The 21,006-nt window shown below is 38.0% G+C and overlaps 1 protein-coding gene across 1 annotated transcript in view; it reads right to left on the bottom strand.

The window, feature by feature from the left end:
* Positions 1-21,006, bottom strand: part of LOC131187593 (cytosolic phospholipase A2 epsilon-like) — a 57,635-nt gene that overhangs the window by 29,670 nt on the left and 6,959 nt on the right. The window contains exons 3-6 of the mRNA XM_058162019.1: positions 19,503-19,575; positions 13,643-13,779; positions 10,001-10,132; positions 8,320-8,360 (exon numbers count right to left, since the gene is read on the bottom strand). Of these exons, the coding sequence (XP_058018002.1) occupies positions 8,320-8,360; positions 10,001-10,132; positions 13,643-13,779; positions 19,503-19,575 (383 nt within the window). The remainder of the gene's footprint in view (positions 1-8,319; positions 8,361-10,000; positions 10,133-13,642; positions 13,780-19,502; positions 19,576-21,006) is intronic.

The following is a 21,006-nucleotide window of genomic DNA, read 5'->3' as shown; positions in this document are numbered from 1 at the left end:
ATAAAAAAAAAAAAAATAATCAAGGTGGCTTAAAAAAAATGCAATTAAAATAGCATTAGCTAACTATTTAAAGCTGACCTCACATTCAGATTTACTTGTAAATATATACAGAGTGAGTTTCATTGTTTTCAAAGCTAGTTAGTCTGCTTGAGATTCCCAGACTAAAGAGACATAAGCATCCAGCAAAATGCATAATAAAAATATATGTGCATTATTTCATTTGAATTGTATGAACTTGCCCTCCTACTCTAACAAGTTTTTAGCTTTCAATACAACATGGCCTAAAGCAGGAGTCCCTAGTCCCTGAGTTGTAGCCTGGTACCAGTCCACAGGCCATTCAGAACTGGGCCATGCAAGTGGTGGGCGAGCACATGCCTGCTGCCTGCACAGAACCATCCCCTCTCTTCCTTCCCCCCACCATCACTGTCACCGGTCCACAAAGATGGAAAGGTTGGGGAACACTGGCCTAAAGCCTCTCTTAACAATTCCTCCTCTTCTTGTTTAAACAGAGACTGTGGTGTGGAATGGGTGGGTGTGCGGCTGCGGGAGGCTCATCTTCATGTCTGTCGGCTTTTCTGCAGCCTGCATGGCGCATCGGGATCACCTGCCTTTTCCCCATGCCATTGCCTGTGCCTGCTACTGGTGCCGCTGCATGAAGATGAGCCTCCCACAGCCACCTGCCTGCTCCAGCCCATGTTCTCTAAGCTTGTTTGTTTGCTTGCAGACATTCCATTACCAGACTAAGTAACATCAACAATGTGGGGTTTCAATTTCTTATTTAGTGAAGCAACTTCTGATTATCCAATAGCACTATTTATTTATTTTATTTTATTTTATTTTTCGCATTTGTATACCGCCCTATCTCCCTAGGGACTCAGGGCGGTTCACAGGCAAAAAAAAAAGTACATATAAATACAGAATAAAATATCAATTAAAAAACTTATTCCACATAGCCAAATAATTAAAAAGAAAAGTATATATAATAAAACCCATTAAAACCAATATAAATTTAAAATCTAGTCCAGTCCTGCGCAGATGAATAGATGTGTTTTAAGCTCGCGGCGGAAGGTTCGGAGGTCCGGAAGTTGACGAAGTCCTGGGGGGAGTTCGTTCCAGAGGGTGGGAACCCACACAGAGAAGGCCCTTCCCCTGGGTGTCGCCAAACGGCACTGCCTGGCTGATGGCACCCTGAGGAGTCCCTCTCTGTGAGAGCGCACGGGACACTAATACAACTAAGTTGTATTGGCTGTTTGGTTTTAGTTGTTTTTGTCATATACAGTATATACTAAGTCCGTCATAATATTTTACATGATGGATGCCACGATAGAATGTTATAAACCCCAGTTAACTTTATTAATTAAAACTAAAATCCAAGTTTATATTGTTCTATTACTCTGCTGAAATATTGTACTGGTGCCCATGTTTTCTTTAATCTGTAACCTATTGTTTGATAATCTTACAAAATGATGATCTCACTCAAAGGCTTCTTTAAAATGGTTTTATTTATTTCAAAGTCTAGGTTATTTTCCTAGGAAACAAATAATATAATTGGCAGTATCTGCCCACTGGTATCCAAAAAATTGTAGAGAAATTATAGATTATATCTTGCTTTATGTCTACTTTTCAAAATTAACAGCTACAAGATGGGTCAGCTTTTGATTCTTAGGACAACAGGATTGGAAAATATCCAGAAGGTCACCAGATCCAAGATTCTGCATACTTTAGGATTCACTGCATCACCCCCACTAGATATTTTTGTTCCTCTTCTTGTTTACAACTCTTTGTTTTCCAATGAACATCATTGTGCCAGAAATATATGTCAGTAACTAATTTGAGTTTTTGTAAGTTTGTGTTTGATCATTATCAGTAATAATAAGCATGTTGTCTTTGTTCAACCTCTTTTTCAATTGTTCTCAAATTGTTCTCAAATTTTTGAAGCAATGATTCTTTCCTTTGCATTATACCATTAGGAATTGAAGCTTAATGGTTAGAGTTGCTGGTGAGCAATCTGGTTTTCTTTCAAATAGTCTTGAGTAATTTGTTCTTCCTGTGATCCAAGATATTTTCAATAATTTTCCCAAGCAATCAGTCGAAGGCATCAATTGGTCAGGCTTTCTGATTGTCAGCTTTCATAGGGGTAGCTTGCAGCTGGGAAGACCACAGCCTTGACAATATGTACCTTCAGTGTACCTTCAGTGATAGTATGATATGTGTTGTGTCTCTATATGTTAATACCACACAGTATATAATGTACCTCTGTCTACCAATATTTTATCTAGAATTGTCATAGTTTTTCTTCCAAGAGCAGACATCTCTTTATTTCATTACTACAGTCGCTATACCTATGAATTCTAGGAAGATAAAACTCTATTACTACTACAAATTCTTCTCTGCCTATTTGCACTGAGTAAGTCTTGCCTATTGACATTATTTTGCTTTGTTTTAAATTTGGATCAATACAATGTTCAATGTAACATGTACAATGGGCCATTGTGCTACACGGTATTGATTGGATTTCTTATTCCAGTTTGCTCCAATCCATCTATTTTGTGCTATAACTTTAAAAAAAATTGTCAATATTTTGTTGCCATGTGAAATGGACAATTTTTTTTTTTAAAAAAATCCTTATTATAGTTTTTTATCATCATAATTAAATCATCAGGCTTTTTAAAAGCCTGTTTAAATATATGTGTTTTATGGCTTTTAATAAGTAACAAAGACATTAATCTTCTTAATCTAGCAGATTAAGTACAGATCTAGTACTACAATCCAGAGCAGGGGTCTCCAACCTTGTCAACTTTAACACTTGTGGACTTCAACTCCCAGAATTCCTCAGCCAGAGTTGAAGTCCACAAGTCTTAAAGTTGACAAGGTTGGAGACCCCTGATCCAGAGAATCCAGATGACTCTAGAGAAGGCTTCATTTTGATTCACTGTAAAATGAAATTAAAGAAACTGTGCACCAACTGCCTCATGTGATCTTAATATGAGACCGGTATTTTCTGTTTTTTGTTCTGGCATATGTAACGTTCCCTCCTCTAATTTTTCACCACAATAATCCCAATTCAGGTTTGAGCTACATGGAGTCCTTGGTGATCTCTGAGCTTGGTTGTTTGCTTGTAGGTATTTCATTCCCTGACTAGGTAATATGATCACTGCATATGTTAGCTAGTCAGGTAATTAAATGTGTGCAAGAAACAACCAAGCTCAGAGACCACCAAAGATTCCACAACCTTAATTCTCTGTCAGGTAGGCTAGGCTGAGTGTGTTGTGGTCCGTCAGCAGCCTACGGAGCTGGCAACGGAGTCAGACAGCAATGAGGCTGAGGTGAGGCCAGGGCCATCGGAAAGTGAGGTGCGGACTCCAGAGCCTCCAGAGACTGATAGTACTGAGGCAGAGGAACAGGAGGAACCTGCTCCTAATGCACGCATGAGAAGAGCTGCCAGAAGGCAAGAGCAGCTCAAGCAGAGAGGACAACTCGGGAGGAGGGCCAAGAGATGATTGGCCCCTCCCATAAGGCTTAAAACAGACCAGCACCGGTGTTTCAGCTTTGCCGGAAAACAACATTGTAGCTGCGTCTTCTGCTTCATCTTCTGCTTCGTATACGTCTTTGTTTTTGTGACTTCTGGACGTTTGCCAGGAAGGGCCTTTGTCAGTTTGCCTAATTGGACTAAGGTTTGTGAGATAACTGAGGAATTTGTGTTGGGAGGCATTTGAGTTGAATGACGCTGTTCAAATAAAGTTTGTTTTTCCATGGACTAAGTTTATTACTACCTACTTGGGCCTGGGTCACAACAGAGTGTGACTAACCAAAGTCACTCAGTGAATTTTTACATAGTAGATGCTGGAGTGGAAGTTGAGTCTCACCACTCCCAATTTACCACTCTAATCACACTACAACAAAGACTAAAAACATTTTCAAGCATTCTGAAGTAAACACTTACATTATGAAAATGAAGTGTACAAATAATACATCTGACACACATCTTCAGATTAGGACCATGAAAATAACGGCATGAAAACATGGGACAATAGTGTAATTAGTAGAGTAAATGTTAAAAAAAATGTAAGTGCTATATCAAAATGTAAAAAAGATCAGGCCCATTTATTTAATAAAAACAAAACAATGTACAATATATTTTTATGTTCTTTTTTATCGGCTTTTAATATATATTAATTCCTCTGCACATTTTATTTACAATTTTGTTTAGCTGTCTTCTTTACTGCAGTTTTCTTGATGACGTCTAGGAATACAACGTCAAATCTGTTGGAAAGCAGGAAAGAAATATAATTATATTGCTATTGACATCAGAGGAATGGAGTTATCTTGGGTTTGTTCAATATATCCAGTTTCTAGAAACTCATGCCCCAAAATATTTCCTCTTTCACCTGCATTTCATAAGATGGTAATTGCAGACCTAGTAGAAACTATATCAGTCAATATTGATAGGAGGGAAGAGGCCACAGATTCTACAGTGTAGAGTGACTCATGGCTTGGTTCTCGCTCCTCTCCTGTTTAATAGCCATACAAAACTGCTGGGTGAGGTGAACTGACAGTTTTGGGTAATGCAACATTCAAATGATACCTTGCTATATATATTTTTTTATTTTGTCACAACATAATATACAAGCACATACACTGAAAGGAAACAATAGGACAGGAACGGTAGGCACTTTTGTGCACTTATGCATGCCCCTTATAGTCCTCTTAGGAATGGGGTGAGGTCAATGGTAGTTTTTGGTTAAAGCTTTTGGGAGTTTGATTTCCACCCCAGACCTGTGGACTGATAGCATGGATGTCCTATCCCAGCATCTGGTTGCTGTAGGGGCCTGGATGGGAAGCAATGGGCTCTGACTCAATCCAAGCAAGTGGGGTATTTAGTCTACTCTCAGGAAGACTAAGACAGAAAGAGTAAACCTCTTTCATTCTTGGTACTGGTTAGGGTAGCATTGTCCCAGACAGACCCAGTGCCTAATCTGGGGATCCTCTTGGAATTGTGGCTCCTGTTTGAAGAACAGGTGGCAGTGGTGGCTAGGAGGGCCTTTGCACACCTTCAGGCTGTGTGCCAGTTACACTCATTTCTGGACCGAGCAGCTTTGCTCATAGTCACTCATGCTCGCATTACCCCTCGTTTGGCTTACTGTAATGGATGGGAGGTTCCCTTAAAGAGCATTCAGAAACTTCAATTGATGCAAAATGTGGTTTCACAAAGAGTTAACGGTGCCAGTTATACAGCACATGCAATACCACTACTACAGGAGGTGTATTTCTATTTGAAAGTCAAGGTGCTGGTTGTTACTGTAAAGCCTTATTTGGCTTGGGACCAGATTACCTAAGGGTTCTTCCCAATAATTTCTGCCTATCGAATTTAGTCTAGTAGATTGGGGATGCTTCAGGCCCTGTCAGCCAAGGAGCATTAGCTTGCAGGATCAGGAGGCATACCTTGTCAGCATATTGCTCCCAACAATCTAGATCCTCATTTTACGAACTTCAGAAAGATAGAACGCTAAGTCAACCTTGAGCCCCATCAGGATCGAATTCCAGGCTGTGGGCAAGGTTAGCCTGCAATACTGCATACTGACCACTGCGCCACCAGGACTCCTAATAATTATTATAATTCTTGATTGCCTTTGTAAGCGTTTTTGTGTTTTCTGATTTTAATTGTGATATTGTTCACCACTCAGTCAGTTGGATTGAGATGGGCAGCAGCTATAGAAATTAAATAAATGAATAAATCATAAGGTAAAAAGTGCTATTAATGATGTCCGCAGGGCACCTTACTATTTAAATATGCCTTAAATAGTATTTTCACATTCAAACAATATAATGTACCATTGTGTTTTCCAGGATCCAGAAGAAGGCTTTTAATCTCAGCTCCTTTAATCTTTTAAAATCCAGGAGGTTTAGGAATATCAATACTGCGCAACCAACTGATCCAGCGAGAACCTAATGCAAGAATGCCATCACGTGGAGTCTCACGATTTCTAACAGCGCTAACAACAGGTCTATTACGTGGTCTTTGGATCCTATGAAAATAGAAGGAGCATTAAGCATTGTTATTCATGAAACTCAACATATGAATATGTAAAAATAAAAACACACTAGAGAAGAATCAAAATAAAAATGTAACTTACCTTCTCACTCATTGCCTGGCTCCATACATGGAGCCTCTTGATTCATCTACGGCTGTCTATCCTGAGAATTGCTGCTCCATGTGGTTAGAACCAGTCCATTGGGTTGACTGATACTGTTACATTCATATTTACCAAGTTCAAAACATGAGTTTCCCACCTGTTAACACTCAGCTTACACATTATGATTCTAACTCAGAAAGCTTCCAGATACATATAGAATAATAAGTACTCACTGGAGATATGAAATACATTGAAAAACCAAATACCAAAGAGTTTTTCATGTTGCTGTGTTTTTTATGTGCTTTATGGTTGGTAATTTCCTACCATCCCTATTGATTTCTTAAGGTTTTCTTTAAGACAATCTCGATTCCTGATGTTTATGTATGTAAACGTAATAGGTAGACATATTCATGTTGTTTCCTTGACAACAATGTGGAAGTGATTTTCCACTGCTTTCTTTTGGGATCCCAAAGGTGCTTTTTCAAGAGGCAGTTGGTTTTTCTTTAAAGACATTTCACTTCTCATCCAATAAGCTTCTTCAGTGCTGTTTTTTTTAAAAATGTCTATGGAGATTCTCAGTCATCCAAGTCATGGTTGTCCCAAAAGTGCTTTTTTCAAGAGGCAACTGGACTTTCTGTTTTTCTCTTTGAAGATGTTTCGCTTCTTATCCAAGAAGCTTCTTTGGTTCTTTTGAGATGTTTTTTTTCTTTTGGGATGTTTTTTTCAACTTCCAGATTAGGTTGGTCTTCAACCCTGGGATTTCCTAGGTGGTTTCTCATCCAAACATTAATCAAGTCCAACCCAACTTAACTTTTTGAAGATGCACCATATTTCTTCTGACTTCTTACTCTTGCCATTGCATTGTTCCAAGTTTATGAAGGAATAATCATTGCTTCTATTGCCATTACCATTGCCATTACCATTGCCATTGCCATGAGATAAGATTTGGCTGAAAGGAAGTAGTATGATTTGGAGCCACTGCTATGGAAATGCAGAGCTTTAGGAATAGCATGTGAATATAGCATATGATACTTGGCCAACAACTCTTTTAGTGGTCAGCAATACAACAATTTACAAATCTGAGATATGACTCAGAGAAACAAGAACTGTTGTCTGGTTTGCTTCTTATTTTCAGATGTGAAAAATAACTTCATCTACTGAATCAAAACTGAATTGAGGTGAGTTCAAGTAATCACTGAGTTCATTCATAGACCATGTCAGTAATTACTAGCAAAGAGGTTGCCCACTGAAGGAAAGGAGTACAACTACAATATTGCCTTTGAGGACACTTCCTCTTTACCTTCTGACCCTAAGTCCCTCGCCCAGCAATCAAACCAATTAATTACCCATTTGTTCATTGGTTGAACAATGCATGCAAAGCCATTTTTGTTCTTTTGTTTTTAACTGAAGTTCTACAAGTCTGGAATTTTGCACAATGCAAAAGTATGAAAGTAGATGTGTCATATGGAAGCTGCGCATAATCACCTAATTAATTGCATAATGAACTATCCATTGCATTTCTAAAAGTTTATTTGGATACAGCCTTTGAAACCACGTAACTGTTTTTCAGTCCATGCATCAACTGACATTTGTTCTCTGCTCCTTACTGCCCAATTACCTGTACATTGTGACACCTATAATCTCTGCACATTCATTTGCTACAAGCACAAGCAGCTGACTTGGGTTTCCTTGGTCATAATTTTCATGGTACACAACTTCCATTCTACTGTGATTTTTAAATATATTTCTACAGTCAGTTTCCTTTGTGTTTTCCTTTGACCAATTTTGTTGTCTGTCTCTGCCTAAGAAGTCTGTCTGCCTGTGCACTTCCTGATTGAAGCACCATGGAGTCAAGAGATTGTTTCTCTATGTCAGTGGTCTCCAACCTTGGCAACTTGAAGACTTGTGGACTTCAACTCCCAGAATCCTGGGAGTTGAAATCCACAAGTCTTCAAGTTGCCACGGTTGGAGACCCCTGCTCTATGTAGTATGACTTCAGCTGCTTGCTGTTATAGCATGCCTTTGGAGTGACTGACAGGATAATTTATTAGACTGCAGAAATTTCTCTATCCTACATACAGAAGGATGACCCTATGCATACCAATTATTTTTCTAGTAATTATAATTTCTCTATAGCACCCTTCAGCTCTAAGGGATATACTATAGCTTTAAAGGTTGTACTCACATGCTTTGCAATTTGAATTCAACATCCAGCTCTTCTTCCGTCTATTAAAAAAAATAGTAAAAAGAATGATTCTCATCGAAAAACAATTTACCTTTTCCAAATAATATTAATTTATTGTAATGGCATTGTGGAAAGATATTGTATTTTGAAGAGTGTAGTGATAGCTTTTGGTTTTCCTTCAGATTAGGAAGATTCTAGAAGACCAGCTGGCCAGCGTGCATGCACGTGCCAGAACCCGGAAGAGAGCAGCTGGCCGGTGCACATGCATGCAATGGAACCAGGAAGAGCTGCTAGTAACAGTACATGTGCCCACAGAGAGGGCTCTGTGTGCCACCTCTGGCATACGTGCCATAGGTTCGCCATCACGGCTATAGGATATTGCATGCCAAGACAACTAGATGGAGGGACAGTTTCTTTCCCACATCAATCTGCTAAATACCTCATAGTTCTATCTATTTGGACACATAGAATGTGGCTGTAGTATTATTATATATTCCTTTTATTGTCTTCTTTACTTCCTCCTTTTATTGGTATTATTATCATTTTGTCTGTTGCCTTACACTAAGTGTTAAGTGCAGGTACACTAAGAGACAAATTCCTTGTGTGTCTAATCACACTTGGCTAAATAAAGTATTCAATTCAATTCTGTTCCTAAAATACCCAAATATAATTGTATCAATTCCATGTGTATGAATTATACAGTGATTTATCTGGGTGATCATACTGTGTTGAATAAACTGCAGTTAAACCATGGTTGGTAAACTATGGCTTACTTCCTCATCTGAAAATAATTCAGTTTCAATCAATTTATGTTTAATTTTAATCTTTTAGGTTAGGAAGGAACAATTTGGCTAAGATTAGCAACAAAATCTACAATTATGTTTGTTCTTAAAACACAAACAATGGAAGAGATATTTTTCTCAGAATTTCTACACAACATTGATGAAATGTTTAATTTGTTTGTTCATTGGATTCCTACAGTACATGCATACTTAAGAAGATGTTTATAGATTCAGGTAATTTGAATACAAACATAGAAGGGATTTTAACAGAGTAAAGTTCAGTTATACAGCAGTAAAGCCAAAGCGTACAGGTAGTCCTCAACTCACAACCACAATTGAGCCCAAAATTTCTGTTGTTAAGTGAAACATTTGCTAAGTGAGTTTTTCCCCATTTTATGACTTTTCTAGCCACAGTTGTTAAGTGAATCACTGCAATTGATAAATTAGTAATCTGGTTAAGTGAATCTGGCTTCCCCATTGACTTTGCATGTCAGAAGGTCTCAAAAGGCGATCACATGACCCTAGGACACAGCAAAGGTCATAACTATGAACCAGTTGCCAAGCATCTGAATTTTGATCATGTGATCATGGGGATGCTGCAAAGGTCATAACTATGAAAAATAGTTGCGACCTTTAGGTCATAAATAAGTCACTTTTTCAGTGATGTTGTAACATTGAACCAGGGGTGGGTTCTACTTACGTTTACTACTGGTTTGCAAAATATGACAACAGGGCAGGTGGGCAGAGCCTCCCGCCGATTTTACTACTGGTTCTCAAGAACTGGACAGAACAGGGAGCAACCCACCACTGCATTGAACGGTCACTAAATAAACTGTTGTAAGTTGAGGGCTATCTGTATTTGTTTCATTTTATATTTTTAGCACCATTTCCCCACTTACTTCTGGATTTAGTTTGAAGCTCACACGAGTCATTTGTCCTGTACGGAGTTTTCCAACATCAAATAGAACTGTGTAAAGATGATCATCTTTGGTATATTTATCTTCATCACAGAGCTTCAAGTGCAGAGTGTTCTAATGATAATATAATATTATTTAATACAATTTAACTAAGAAATGAACTATTATACTTTATGTTGAAGCCTATAAAATGAGTTCTAGGAAACTCCCAAAAAGAGAGATACAGATTAAAATCTGCATTATACCACTGATTGAGGTACACAAATAAAATAAATAACATAACTTTGAAGAAAATATATCACTCATCCTTAAAATAAATCTGTAGGTAGACATCTTGTGCCCCTCCAGATGTTCAGTTGCAACTTCCATCTTCCTTTACTAAAGTTGATGAGAATTGGAGCTCAATAACATCTGGCACCTTATCCCTAAGTAGCTCTGGTCCTAGTTACAATCAGTAAAATCTTGTCTAGATTTCTGATACATTCTCTCAGCCTTACATGACAAAATCCTTTGTTCTGACACCTTGACACTACATTCTGTAAATACTAAAGCAATCACAGTTCAGTGATAAAAAACCAAAGGCAGTGATACTAGAATTTGAATAAACATAATTTTAAAGTAAAAGGCACTACATGTCTTTTTTCTAATTCAGCCTAAAATATTTTTCTAATCCATCAACCAAATAGTCCTCAAACCTACTACTTGCAAGAATTCTTTTATATTCATTAATAACTAATGTTAAAAAACATGCAACTGCATTACATCCTCACCATCAATTTCTTGTCTTGTATATCAAAAACATTAAATGTGTTTAATGTACAAGAGAAATATGTTACAATCCGCATAAATATCAAACCAGCTGTTAATAGTATCTATTATTTATTGAAAATTTTGATCAGACCCTGGACAGAAAACTAATATTGATTCTCTGCAGTCATAAGATAATGTTTCAATTCACTCATCTGACATTACAAGAATTATACATGCTAAGTACCAGCATATATAAGCAAGCAATATATATTCTTTGACATATATATCATCATGTTGCCCATACAGGGTTTTTTAACCCCCTCAAAAATAATGTTGTTGACTCATTTATCTTCCTTAAAAATCAGTATATCATAAGGAGTCACTCTGTGAGGGAGATGTGTGGTTTCTAAATTTGATATATTAAAAAATTAAAATGAGTCTATGCAAAGAACAGTGTAGGGCTGCAAGGACCTTAATCTACAGTAGCTATGAACTCATTATCCTAAGAATATTCATTTGTAATCTTTGCTAGCTTCTTGGAAGGGATGATGACGAAGATTTATTTATTTATTCAATTTCTCTGACCGCCTAACTCAACCAAGTGACTGAAGGCAATGATGAGGATGAGGATGGTTTTATGATTATTTGTCAGATATTTGGAATGGTGCATTTATGCTGCTTTATCCAGTTGTATTATCTGGATTTAATTTTATAAATCATCTTATTAATTAAAACGGAGCTAGAAATCGAAAGGAGACGGTCTCCTTTAAGTCAAGCTCAGCTCAAGGGATTTTATGAATAATGCAGAACTGATTCTCCTCTGCCTTCTTTGGAGAGGATTGTCTGACTTCCCATTCCAACATCCAACTCTAACATTCCCTGAAGGCCTCCTACTCAAATGCTAACCAGGGTTTGCCCTATCATTCAGATGAAATTACTGCAGAGATCTAGAAATTATAATAATGAGCAAATAAGAATTTCAATTATTTAGCTAAGCATTGCAAAAATGTTTCCCTCTGTGTATTAGTGATCAGTCATCCAGGTTAACTGCATGCAAATAAATCTATACTGCATACTAGTCTCTCTCTGTTAGATGTCACACGCCTGCTTCAAATGTAGAACCAATTATTAATTTAATTTATTTATTTTTATCCCACCTGTATCGTATTTTATAAATGAATTAAATAATTATTATCAAGGCAGCAAATATACTTAATACTACTTCCTCCTATTTTTCACACAACAACTATCTGTGAGGTACATTGGGCAGCGAGAGAGTGACTGGCCCAAAGTCACCCAGTTGGCTTTCACATCTAAAGTAGGATTAGAATTCATAGCCTTGTGTTTATTCCCTTTTTAAATAATTTTATTTAAAAGTTTTTAAAACAAAGAAACAAATTAATACAGAGCAAGAAAGAAAAAAGAAAAACCGAAAAGAAAGCTAAAAGTGCAAGGAACAAAAAAAGAAAAAGATACAAAGAAGTGGATTCCGATTTTCTTTATACTAGTTATAAGTACGATTATAAATTTAGCACTTTCTCTAAAGTTACACCATGGCTCTCTTTTTTCTATAACCTATCCTGTCTAATCATCAAAATCATAAATAATGTTCCTTTTTTTCTTTTACTCAAAAAGTGCCTAAGTCCCTTTTCAACAGTCAAAAATTTACTTAGATATTGTTCTTTGTCTGAACAAAGAAGTCAATTTGGCAATCTCAGCAAGTTCCATAATCTTTACCATCCATTCCTCTGTTGTAAATATTACCAAGTTTGGTACTATGACATATTAGCTGAGTGCATTCCAAAAGATCCCCAAAGATATTAAAAATCAGAAGGAGTCTAATATTTGTTAGTTTAACATTTGTTAAATAATTGTAGCAATTAAAACTATAAGCAAATAGTAATTATTTCTTATTAGTGTTTATTCATAGATCCCCAAACATGCTACATATCAGAAGCTCACAAAAGCTTAAGCCTTTAATAAACTTTGTTTATTTTATTTATTTTATTTATTTATTTTGTCAATCATATATAAGATAACAGGTAAAAGTATAAACATAATTTGAATACATGAAAAGAGTAAGTAAAAAAGGAATATTAGGACAGGGACGGTAGGCACGCAGGTGCACTTATGCACGCCCCTTACAGACCTCTTAGGAATGGGGTGAGGTCAACAGTAGACAGTTTAAGCTTAAAGTTTTGGGGGTTTGGGGAAGAAACTACAGAGTCAGGTAGTGCATTCCAGGCATTGAGCACTCTGTTACTGAAGTATTTTCTGCAATTGAGTTTGGAGCGGTTTACCTTGAGTTTGTATCTATTATTTGCTCGTGTATTGTTGTGATTGAAGCTGAAGTAGTCATTGACAGGTAGGACATTGTGGTAGATAATTTTATGTACTTTGCTTAGGTCATACTGAAGTCGGCGTAGTTCTAAGTTGTCTAAGCCCAAAATTTGGAGTCTGGTGGCATAAGGTATTTTATTGCTGGTAGAGGAATGGAGGACTCTTCTCCGCCATCAGGCTTAGTTTTGTTGCCACCACAGATTTACATGGGTTTTTTTTCCTACAAACATACTACACAGTCCCTCACCCTGTACCTCACTGTTCCATCGCAATAATCAGTAAGCATTTCATGTTCCGCCATTATATAATTCATGGTAGGTTTTGGGAAAGGGATTTTAATACGGATGTTTTGCTCCTAAAGACTTTGTACTTCAGCAAATCTTGGGAATTCTCTCCAAACCTAATGACATTTGTTCATGAATGCTTCCATGTCCTTTAGGTAAGTTTTCACACTAGAAAAATTGGTCTGAGAGAGAGTGTGAAACCTGTCTGAATGTTCATATTTATGGCAAAAAGAAAAATACATAATCATACCTTTATACGGCTGTCGATCCTATAGGTGAAAGCTTGATTCCACTCAGGATTTTTTGAATTGGGAACAGTTTCTGTCTTAACTACTTCACTTGAAGAAGTTGGTAGTAAAAGAGATACATAGCAATCAGATTCTGTAACTATAGAATAAGAAGGGGAAATCGTGACCGGCAATCCTTTAACACCAGAACAATCAGAACATGAATTGTATTATGTGTCTAAGAGTCAGTCGTAAACTGCAGAAGGCATGAGTGGAAGAAAAAAAAATGTTTTTTTACAAATGTAGATGAAGTGAGAACAGAAAGTCTGTAGGGTGGCAGAAAACTCATTAAATGTTTATGATGTGTTTGTAGTAGAGCTAGTTTCCATATCAGAATCATTACAGTAGAAGACAACAGTGAGACAAGTTCTGGTTTCTTCAAGCATAAGATCAAAACCAGCCCATTGGGCCTGACCACTATAGTTCAGCCCCTGCACTAACTTAGTGTACAATACCACACCAGGAAAGGTAATTACTCTAACTCAGCAGATTGCAATCTCCTTGTTTGCATCAGCAGCTAAGTTAAAACAAAGGAATGGTGCGCTTTTCAAATGAATGAAGTCAAGATGAAGTAGTTCAAAACAGTCAAGCCGAATCTGTACACTGCCATAAAATCTCCCTTTGCAAGCCCATTACCGCAAATCATTAGAATTAAGTATGTAATTTGAATACTATTGGCTATATTTTGTTTAGCAGTGACAGAGTAACCAGCCTTTTTACCCTGTAAAATGTTTTCTTCTCACCACCACCTGCCTCACAGTTAATCTTAGCAAATACAGTAGTCAAAGCCCAACCAAGACTTCCAACAATGATGCAAAGGCGACCATTACATTTTATTTCAGCATCATTCGTCATATTTGAGAAGGGTGGGATAACTGGGGATGTGCAGTACATCTTTCCAAGCTGTTTGAAGTGTCTCATGAAGCATGAGTAACAGATTGCAATCCTGCATGTGAAAAGGGTTTTTTTCCAAGCACTTTGAAGTGTCTCAAGTTTGAGAGAGATCATGTTTCCAGATCTGATTTCCCATTTCAAAGCACTGTTCTGATCTTAAAAATACGACATTTTGCAAAGTTTTCAGCTTGATACAATTCAAAATGAAACTTTTACACACTCTTTAGGATGACTTAGGGAGCTCATAGCAGCATAGATGGCATCCAAATTTATGCCTTCCAATTCCTCCCTCTCCTAATATCTGCCATTTGAAGTAGTTAGGCAACTTTCTCATTCTGCCAAGAGCTGTTATACAATGTATAACATAGGAAACCATCCTTTCTCTTGGAAAACAAGGACCTTGGAAGGAAAAAGATGAAATCGTAGTTCTGTGATGGTGAACCTATGGCACATGTGCTCAAAGTGGCACATGAAGCCATGTCACCCGGCACGCACAGCCCTACCTGTTTGTCTTCTGGGTTTCTGGTGCGCATGCAATGATCAGCTATCCTTTCCACACATGGCAGTGCCGAAAACTTATGTGCACATGCATGCTGGCCAACTGATTGTCGGGTGCGCATGCACGCCAGAATCCAGAAGTTCAGCTTCCCCAGAGTGCGATCCCTTCGGATGTGTGGCACTGCAGAAAAACTCCCTCCGCATACATGCCAACCAGCTGATTGTCGGGTACACATGCGCACCAGAACCTAGAAGTTCGACTTCCGAAAACCGACATGCAAACCAGGCAGCTGATCATGGGGCGCACATGCATGCTAGAACCCAGAAGTTCAGCTTTTCCGGAGGTGGCCCCGACAAGTGCGCCTGCAATGTTTCTGTGCGACCATTTTGGCACTCTGTGCCGAAAAAGTTCGCCATCACTGTCCTAGTTCAAAGCATAATTACATAGACAATTCAGTAATGACAGCTCAAATACCAAATAATCTAGTTCTCCAGAGCAGAATATACAACCTCATCCCTATCGTTGGATTTGCTTCACTTCCTTTTTGATTGTGGGGCTCCCTTCTAGACATTCACACATTTTTATATAAAACTCATCTTAAGAATTGTTATTGAAGGACTATATAGATATTATTACAGTAAACCCATAATGGCTATAATAAATCATGATTAATTTCTCAGTGCCCAGCAATGGGCTAAGTTATACAATTGTTCAATATAACCATTTGCAATATTTGAGGAAAGCAGTGGATTTCAGAATATATCGTCTTACTATTTGGGACCTTCCAGAAGGTCCATTTTAAGGGAAGTCATGATGTCAGAGAATTTTGATGTTGTGAATTGGTCTCTTTTTTCCTAAAGAAGTCAATATATGTGTGCCATGGTTTTTGTCCCTTACCTGTCATTCTTCTTTTCCCAATACATCAGTAGACTTTTCTCATGAAACTACTACCCTAGTGATCTTTTCTTTCAGTCAATTCATTCACTTTCACCTGCGGTCAACACAAACTGAGAGATGTTTGATTTGGGTGGCTATATTTTAGTTCTCTAGCCCCCACTTTCTTCCCCCCACCCCCGATACATACAGAGTCTTGCTCCCTTGGGTTGAGGGGGGAACCTCAGCACATTAATACAGCTGTAACCAGCATCATAATGGACAGCGTCTGGAGAGTTATCATGTATTCGTCTCCCTTTTCACCTTCCAGTGGGCATATAGGAGAATGAAAACAAAATGGCCACAAAGAGAGAATTTCTAGACAGACCCTCATATCTGCATAACACACAGGCATCTCTCCCCTACCTTCTTGAAGCATGTGATATAAACAGGGCCATGGGTTTCCTCATTGGAAGAGCCATGGTGGTGCAATGGTTAAAGTTCAGTATTGCAGGCTACTTCTGCTGACTGCCGGCTGACTGCAATTTGGACAATTCAAATCTCACCAGGCTCAAAGTTGATTCAGCCTTCCATCCTTCTGAGGTGGGTAAAATGAGGACCCAAATTGTTGGGTGCAATATGCTGACTCTGTAAACCACTTAGAGAGGGCTGTAAAGCACTATGAAGCGGTATATAAGTCTAAGTGCTATTGCTAAGTGCTATAAGTATATTGTCTTAAGTCTCTTAAGAGTCTGACATGACTAGGGATGATATGATAGCAGTCTTCCAATATTTGAGAGGCTGTCACAAAGAGGGGAAAACCTATTCTCCAAAGCACCTAAGGGAATGACAAGAAGTAACAGGTGGAAAGTTATCAAGGAGAGATCCAACCTAGAACTAAGGATAAATTTCCTGAAAGTTAGAACAATTAACAATTAACAATTAAAAACACCGGAAGTTTTTAAGAAGAGATTGGACAGCCATTTGTCCATAATAGTATAGGCTCTTCTGCTTGGGCAAGAAGTTGGACTAGATGACCTCCAAGGTCCCTTCCAACTCTGTTATTCTGTATTCTGCTGACTCTTCTGTCAGTTCAGTTTCTTCAAGTCTAGAACAGTAACCAAACATTAGAAGAGAAAATGCTCCTTTCTTTCAACTTCCATTTTTAGTTTGTTTAAAATAAGTAGCCAGTTAGTTTAGCTTGTGCCAAATAACTAACTCTGTGATGATTATACCATTATTTTATTTGGCATTATATTTCATTTTGAAATGGGATTGTTGTAGATCAGGCACCCAAGTTTATTCATTTATTTATATGGCCATCCATTTTGCAACAGTGACTTCTGAGCAGGTAAGTATTAAAGTAAAAGCTTTTCCTGTCCATTAATACACCATAAAACCTCAAAATACAAAATAAACAACAATTCAGTACAAGGCAGCTTTCCAGATATGAGTAAGGATTGACTGTCCAAGAAATGCCTTTTCATCTGTTCTACAGAATTTCCAACCCAACTGTCCTTCCCCCAGCACAAGCCTTTGAAGCAGAAATGGGTCTACTCATACGTCCCCAGTGCTTGCATTTTCCCAATCAACTTAGCAAACACAGTATATACATATAATTTCTGAGTGCAAGTATCCTTTGCTTTGATTCCCTTACCCCACTTGATCTATGCTGTTTTTATGTACCACTTCCCCATACATGCACTAAACTGCATGTTTGTAGATAACGGACTCTGATTTTAAAAAACACAATCAAGAATTTATTTTAAAAAGGCTCTACTAGTTCCACAACTAAGATGACAAAGAGGACTTGTAGGTGGTATGAGAGAAGCATACAGTGAACACCATGGAAAAAGCAAGATCAGGGCTTCTGGTCATTTAACGTGATTCCTAGGCAAAATGTTTATAGCACAAGGTGATAGTTTTAAAGAAAAAAGAGAGAAGGGATTGGCTCCATTCTCTTACCATCTTAAATCTTCAACAAATGAGTGAACACAGCCTTCAACAGAAAAAAAGAGTTGCTCATTACAGCTATACACTTGTTGAATTTTACCCCCAAGGTACTTTTTCAAGAGGCAACTGGACTTTCTTGTTCTTCTTTGAAAACATTTTGCTTGTTCTTTGAAAACATTTGCACTGCTCAGGTGACCCTGAGGACACAGATGAACCTCCAAGTGGCCTCAACGGCTCTCTAAAAGAAGGCAAATGACCAGCATATAAAACCTTCCATTCCCCACCATCCAGTCAGAGCAGAAGAAGCTTCTAAGATGAGAAGTGAAACATCTTCAAAGGAAAACAAGAAAGTCCAGTTGCCTCTTGAAAAAGCACCTTGGGGACAACCATGACCTGGATGACTGAGAATCTCCATAGACATTGTTGAACATTACATGGCAGCTATAAGGAAATTATACTATGAATCGTATCTTCTGCTTTCCTCCATAAGATTTAGGTACCCTTGTCAATGTAATTTATGTGTACAAAGAATGGTCCATCTAGTGTTATAGAATAGAATAGAATAGAATAGAATAGAATAGAATAGAATAGAATAGAATAGAATAGAATAGAATAGAATAGAATAGAATAGAATTTTTTATTGGCCAAGTGTGATTGGACACACAAGGAATTTGTCTTGGTGCATGTGCTCTCAGTGTACATAAAAGAAAAGATACGTTCATCAAGGTACAACATTTACAACACAAATGATGGTCAATATATCAATACAAATTATAAGGATTGGGGGTTCAATAACAACAGAGATACTTACGTAAGTCTGCCTTCTGTATATTTCTGGCTCTCAGTATTCTAACTGTGAGGAGTCTGTATGGAGTTTCTTCTCTCTGTTAATAAAACAACAACAACACATAAATGTCAGTGTTTGTGTGATTAGATTTGGAGATATGGAGAACTACAAATGGGACAGAGAAGAAACAGCATGTAAGCTTCAGAGTTAGAGGGGTAAAGGCCCTCCTGAACGCAAAGCACCCAACATGTAGCATGTCTCAATAATGTTGTAATCTCAAAGGCATCCTTTCCAAAGAACACACGGCAATATGTGGAATTTCCAATACAACTACTTTAAGGCAGTAGTGAAATGTAAACTTTGTTACTACCAGTTCTGTGGGCATTTATTTATTTATTTATTTTATTTAATTTTTATACCGCCCTTCTCCCGAAGGACTCAGGGCGGTGTACAGGCAAAAGTAAAAACAACACAATATACAAATTAAAATACCTTATAAAAGCATTTTCTACAACCTCTTCAGCTGAAAAATGCTTTTAAAGGTTCTGACAATCAGCTGAGTTGCCTGATCATCAGAAGCTTTTGTTTTCTTTTAAAAGCATTTTCTACAACCTCTTCAGCTGAAAAATGCTTTTAAAGGTTCTGACAATCAGCTGAGTTGCCTGATCATCAGAAGCTTTTGTTTTCTTTTAAAAGCATTTTTTGCCTTTAAAGAAAAGATCGTTCATCAAGGTACAACATTTACAACACAAATGATGGTCAATATATCAATACAAATTATAAGGATTGGGGGTTCAGTAACAACAGAGATACTTACGTAAGTCTGCCTTCTGTATATTTCTGGCTCTCAGTATTCTAACTGTGAGGAGTCTGTATGGAGTTTCTTCTCTCTGTTAATAAAACAACAACAACACATAAATGTCAGTGTTTGTGTGATTAGATTTGGAGATATGGAGAACTACAAATGGGACAGAGAAGAAACAGCATGTAAGCTTCAGAGTTAGAGGGGTAAAGGCCCTCCTGAACGCAAAGCACCCAACATGTAGCATGTCTCAATAATGTTGTAATCTCAAAGGCATCCTTTCCAAAGAACACACGGCAATATGTGGAATTTCCAATACAACTACTTTAAGGCAGTAGTGAAATGTAAACTTTGTTACTACCAGTTCTGTGGGCATGGCTTGGTGAGGGTGGTAATGTGACTGGGTGGGCGTGGCCAACTTTTTTTTTTACTTTTAAAAGCATTTTTCTACAACCTCTTCAGCTGAAAAATGCTTTTAAAAGGTTCTGACAATCCCAGCTGAGTTGCCTGATCATCAGAAGCTTTTGTTTTCTTTTAAAAGCATTTTTTTTGCCTTTAAAAGAAAAAAGCCTCTGACGATCAGGCAATTCAGCTCGGATCGCCAGAACCTTTTAAAAGCATTTTTTCGGCCGAAGAAAAAATGCTTTTAAAAGTTTTTTTTTAAAAAAAACAACTCTGATGATCACGCGGCTCAGCTGGGCATGGGCAGGGGGGGAGCAGGGATTTTTGCTACCGGTTCTCCGAATCACTCGCTGCCATTGCTACTAGATTGGGCAATCTGGTCAGAACCAGGAGCATTTCACCCCTGCTTTAAGGAGTTGCTGCATCATCAGTAGGATGCTTTTTTCCTTCAGTTCTAAAGCTCTGGACAGTCTAAATGGTCAGCCAGAAAGGGATAAAAGTTAATAGCAACTGGGGTTGGTTTACAGAGTGTCTTCTCCAGATAAGGTAAGACTCAATAAAATCAGTATCAGAGCAGACATTGAAAACGTACCTGAGATTGATCTAGGCTGCTTGGACTGTTTTTATATTTATTTGGGTGTATGGATGGCATGACCTTTTTATTTGTCAGGCAACATTTCACAGGGACCCACTAGACAATCAGCACTCAGCCTTTCTGGCCAAGAATTCCTCAAGCACATCAGGAGCAGAGTGACTTGTTCTGCTGCCCCAGCAAGTCTAAATTGTTATCTCTTTCCCCACTTCACTAAAATAAAAGAGAATCAATTGCTAGCCTTTCCCTATGTTCTACATTCTGCCTTTAAGATTCCTAGAGTGGCTTTTTCTGACAACTCTTCAGTATATACCAGCAGCACCCTTCTAAGCAAGAAAGGGATGAATCTAAAAACCCCTCCAATAAAAAAGAGACCACCTCTTAAGCAGATCAGTTGCTACCAGATCACCCCGGATCAGGCAAACCGGTAGCGGTGGCAGCGGGAGGCTCCACCCGCCTGCCTGGACATCTCTGCGCATGCGCAGAAGTTCTGTGCATGTGCAGAAGCATCGTGCACGTATGTGA

Source organism: Ahaetulla prasina, chromosome 1, assembly GCF_028640845.1.
Source record: "Ahaetulla prasina isolate Xishuangbanna chromosome 1, ASM2864084v1, whole genome shotgun sequence".
Taxonomy (NCBI): domain Eukaryota; kingdom Metazoa; phylum Chordata; class Lepidosauria; order Squamata; family Colubridae; genus Ahaetulla; species Ahaetulla prasina.
Note: the sequence above shows the minus strand (reverse complement) of the source record. Positions and strands in the feature narration are given on the sequence as shown.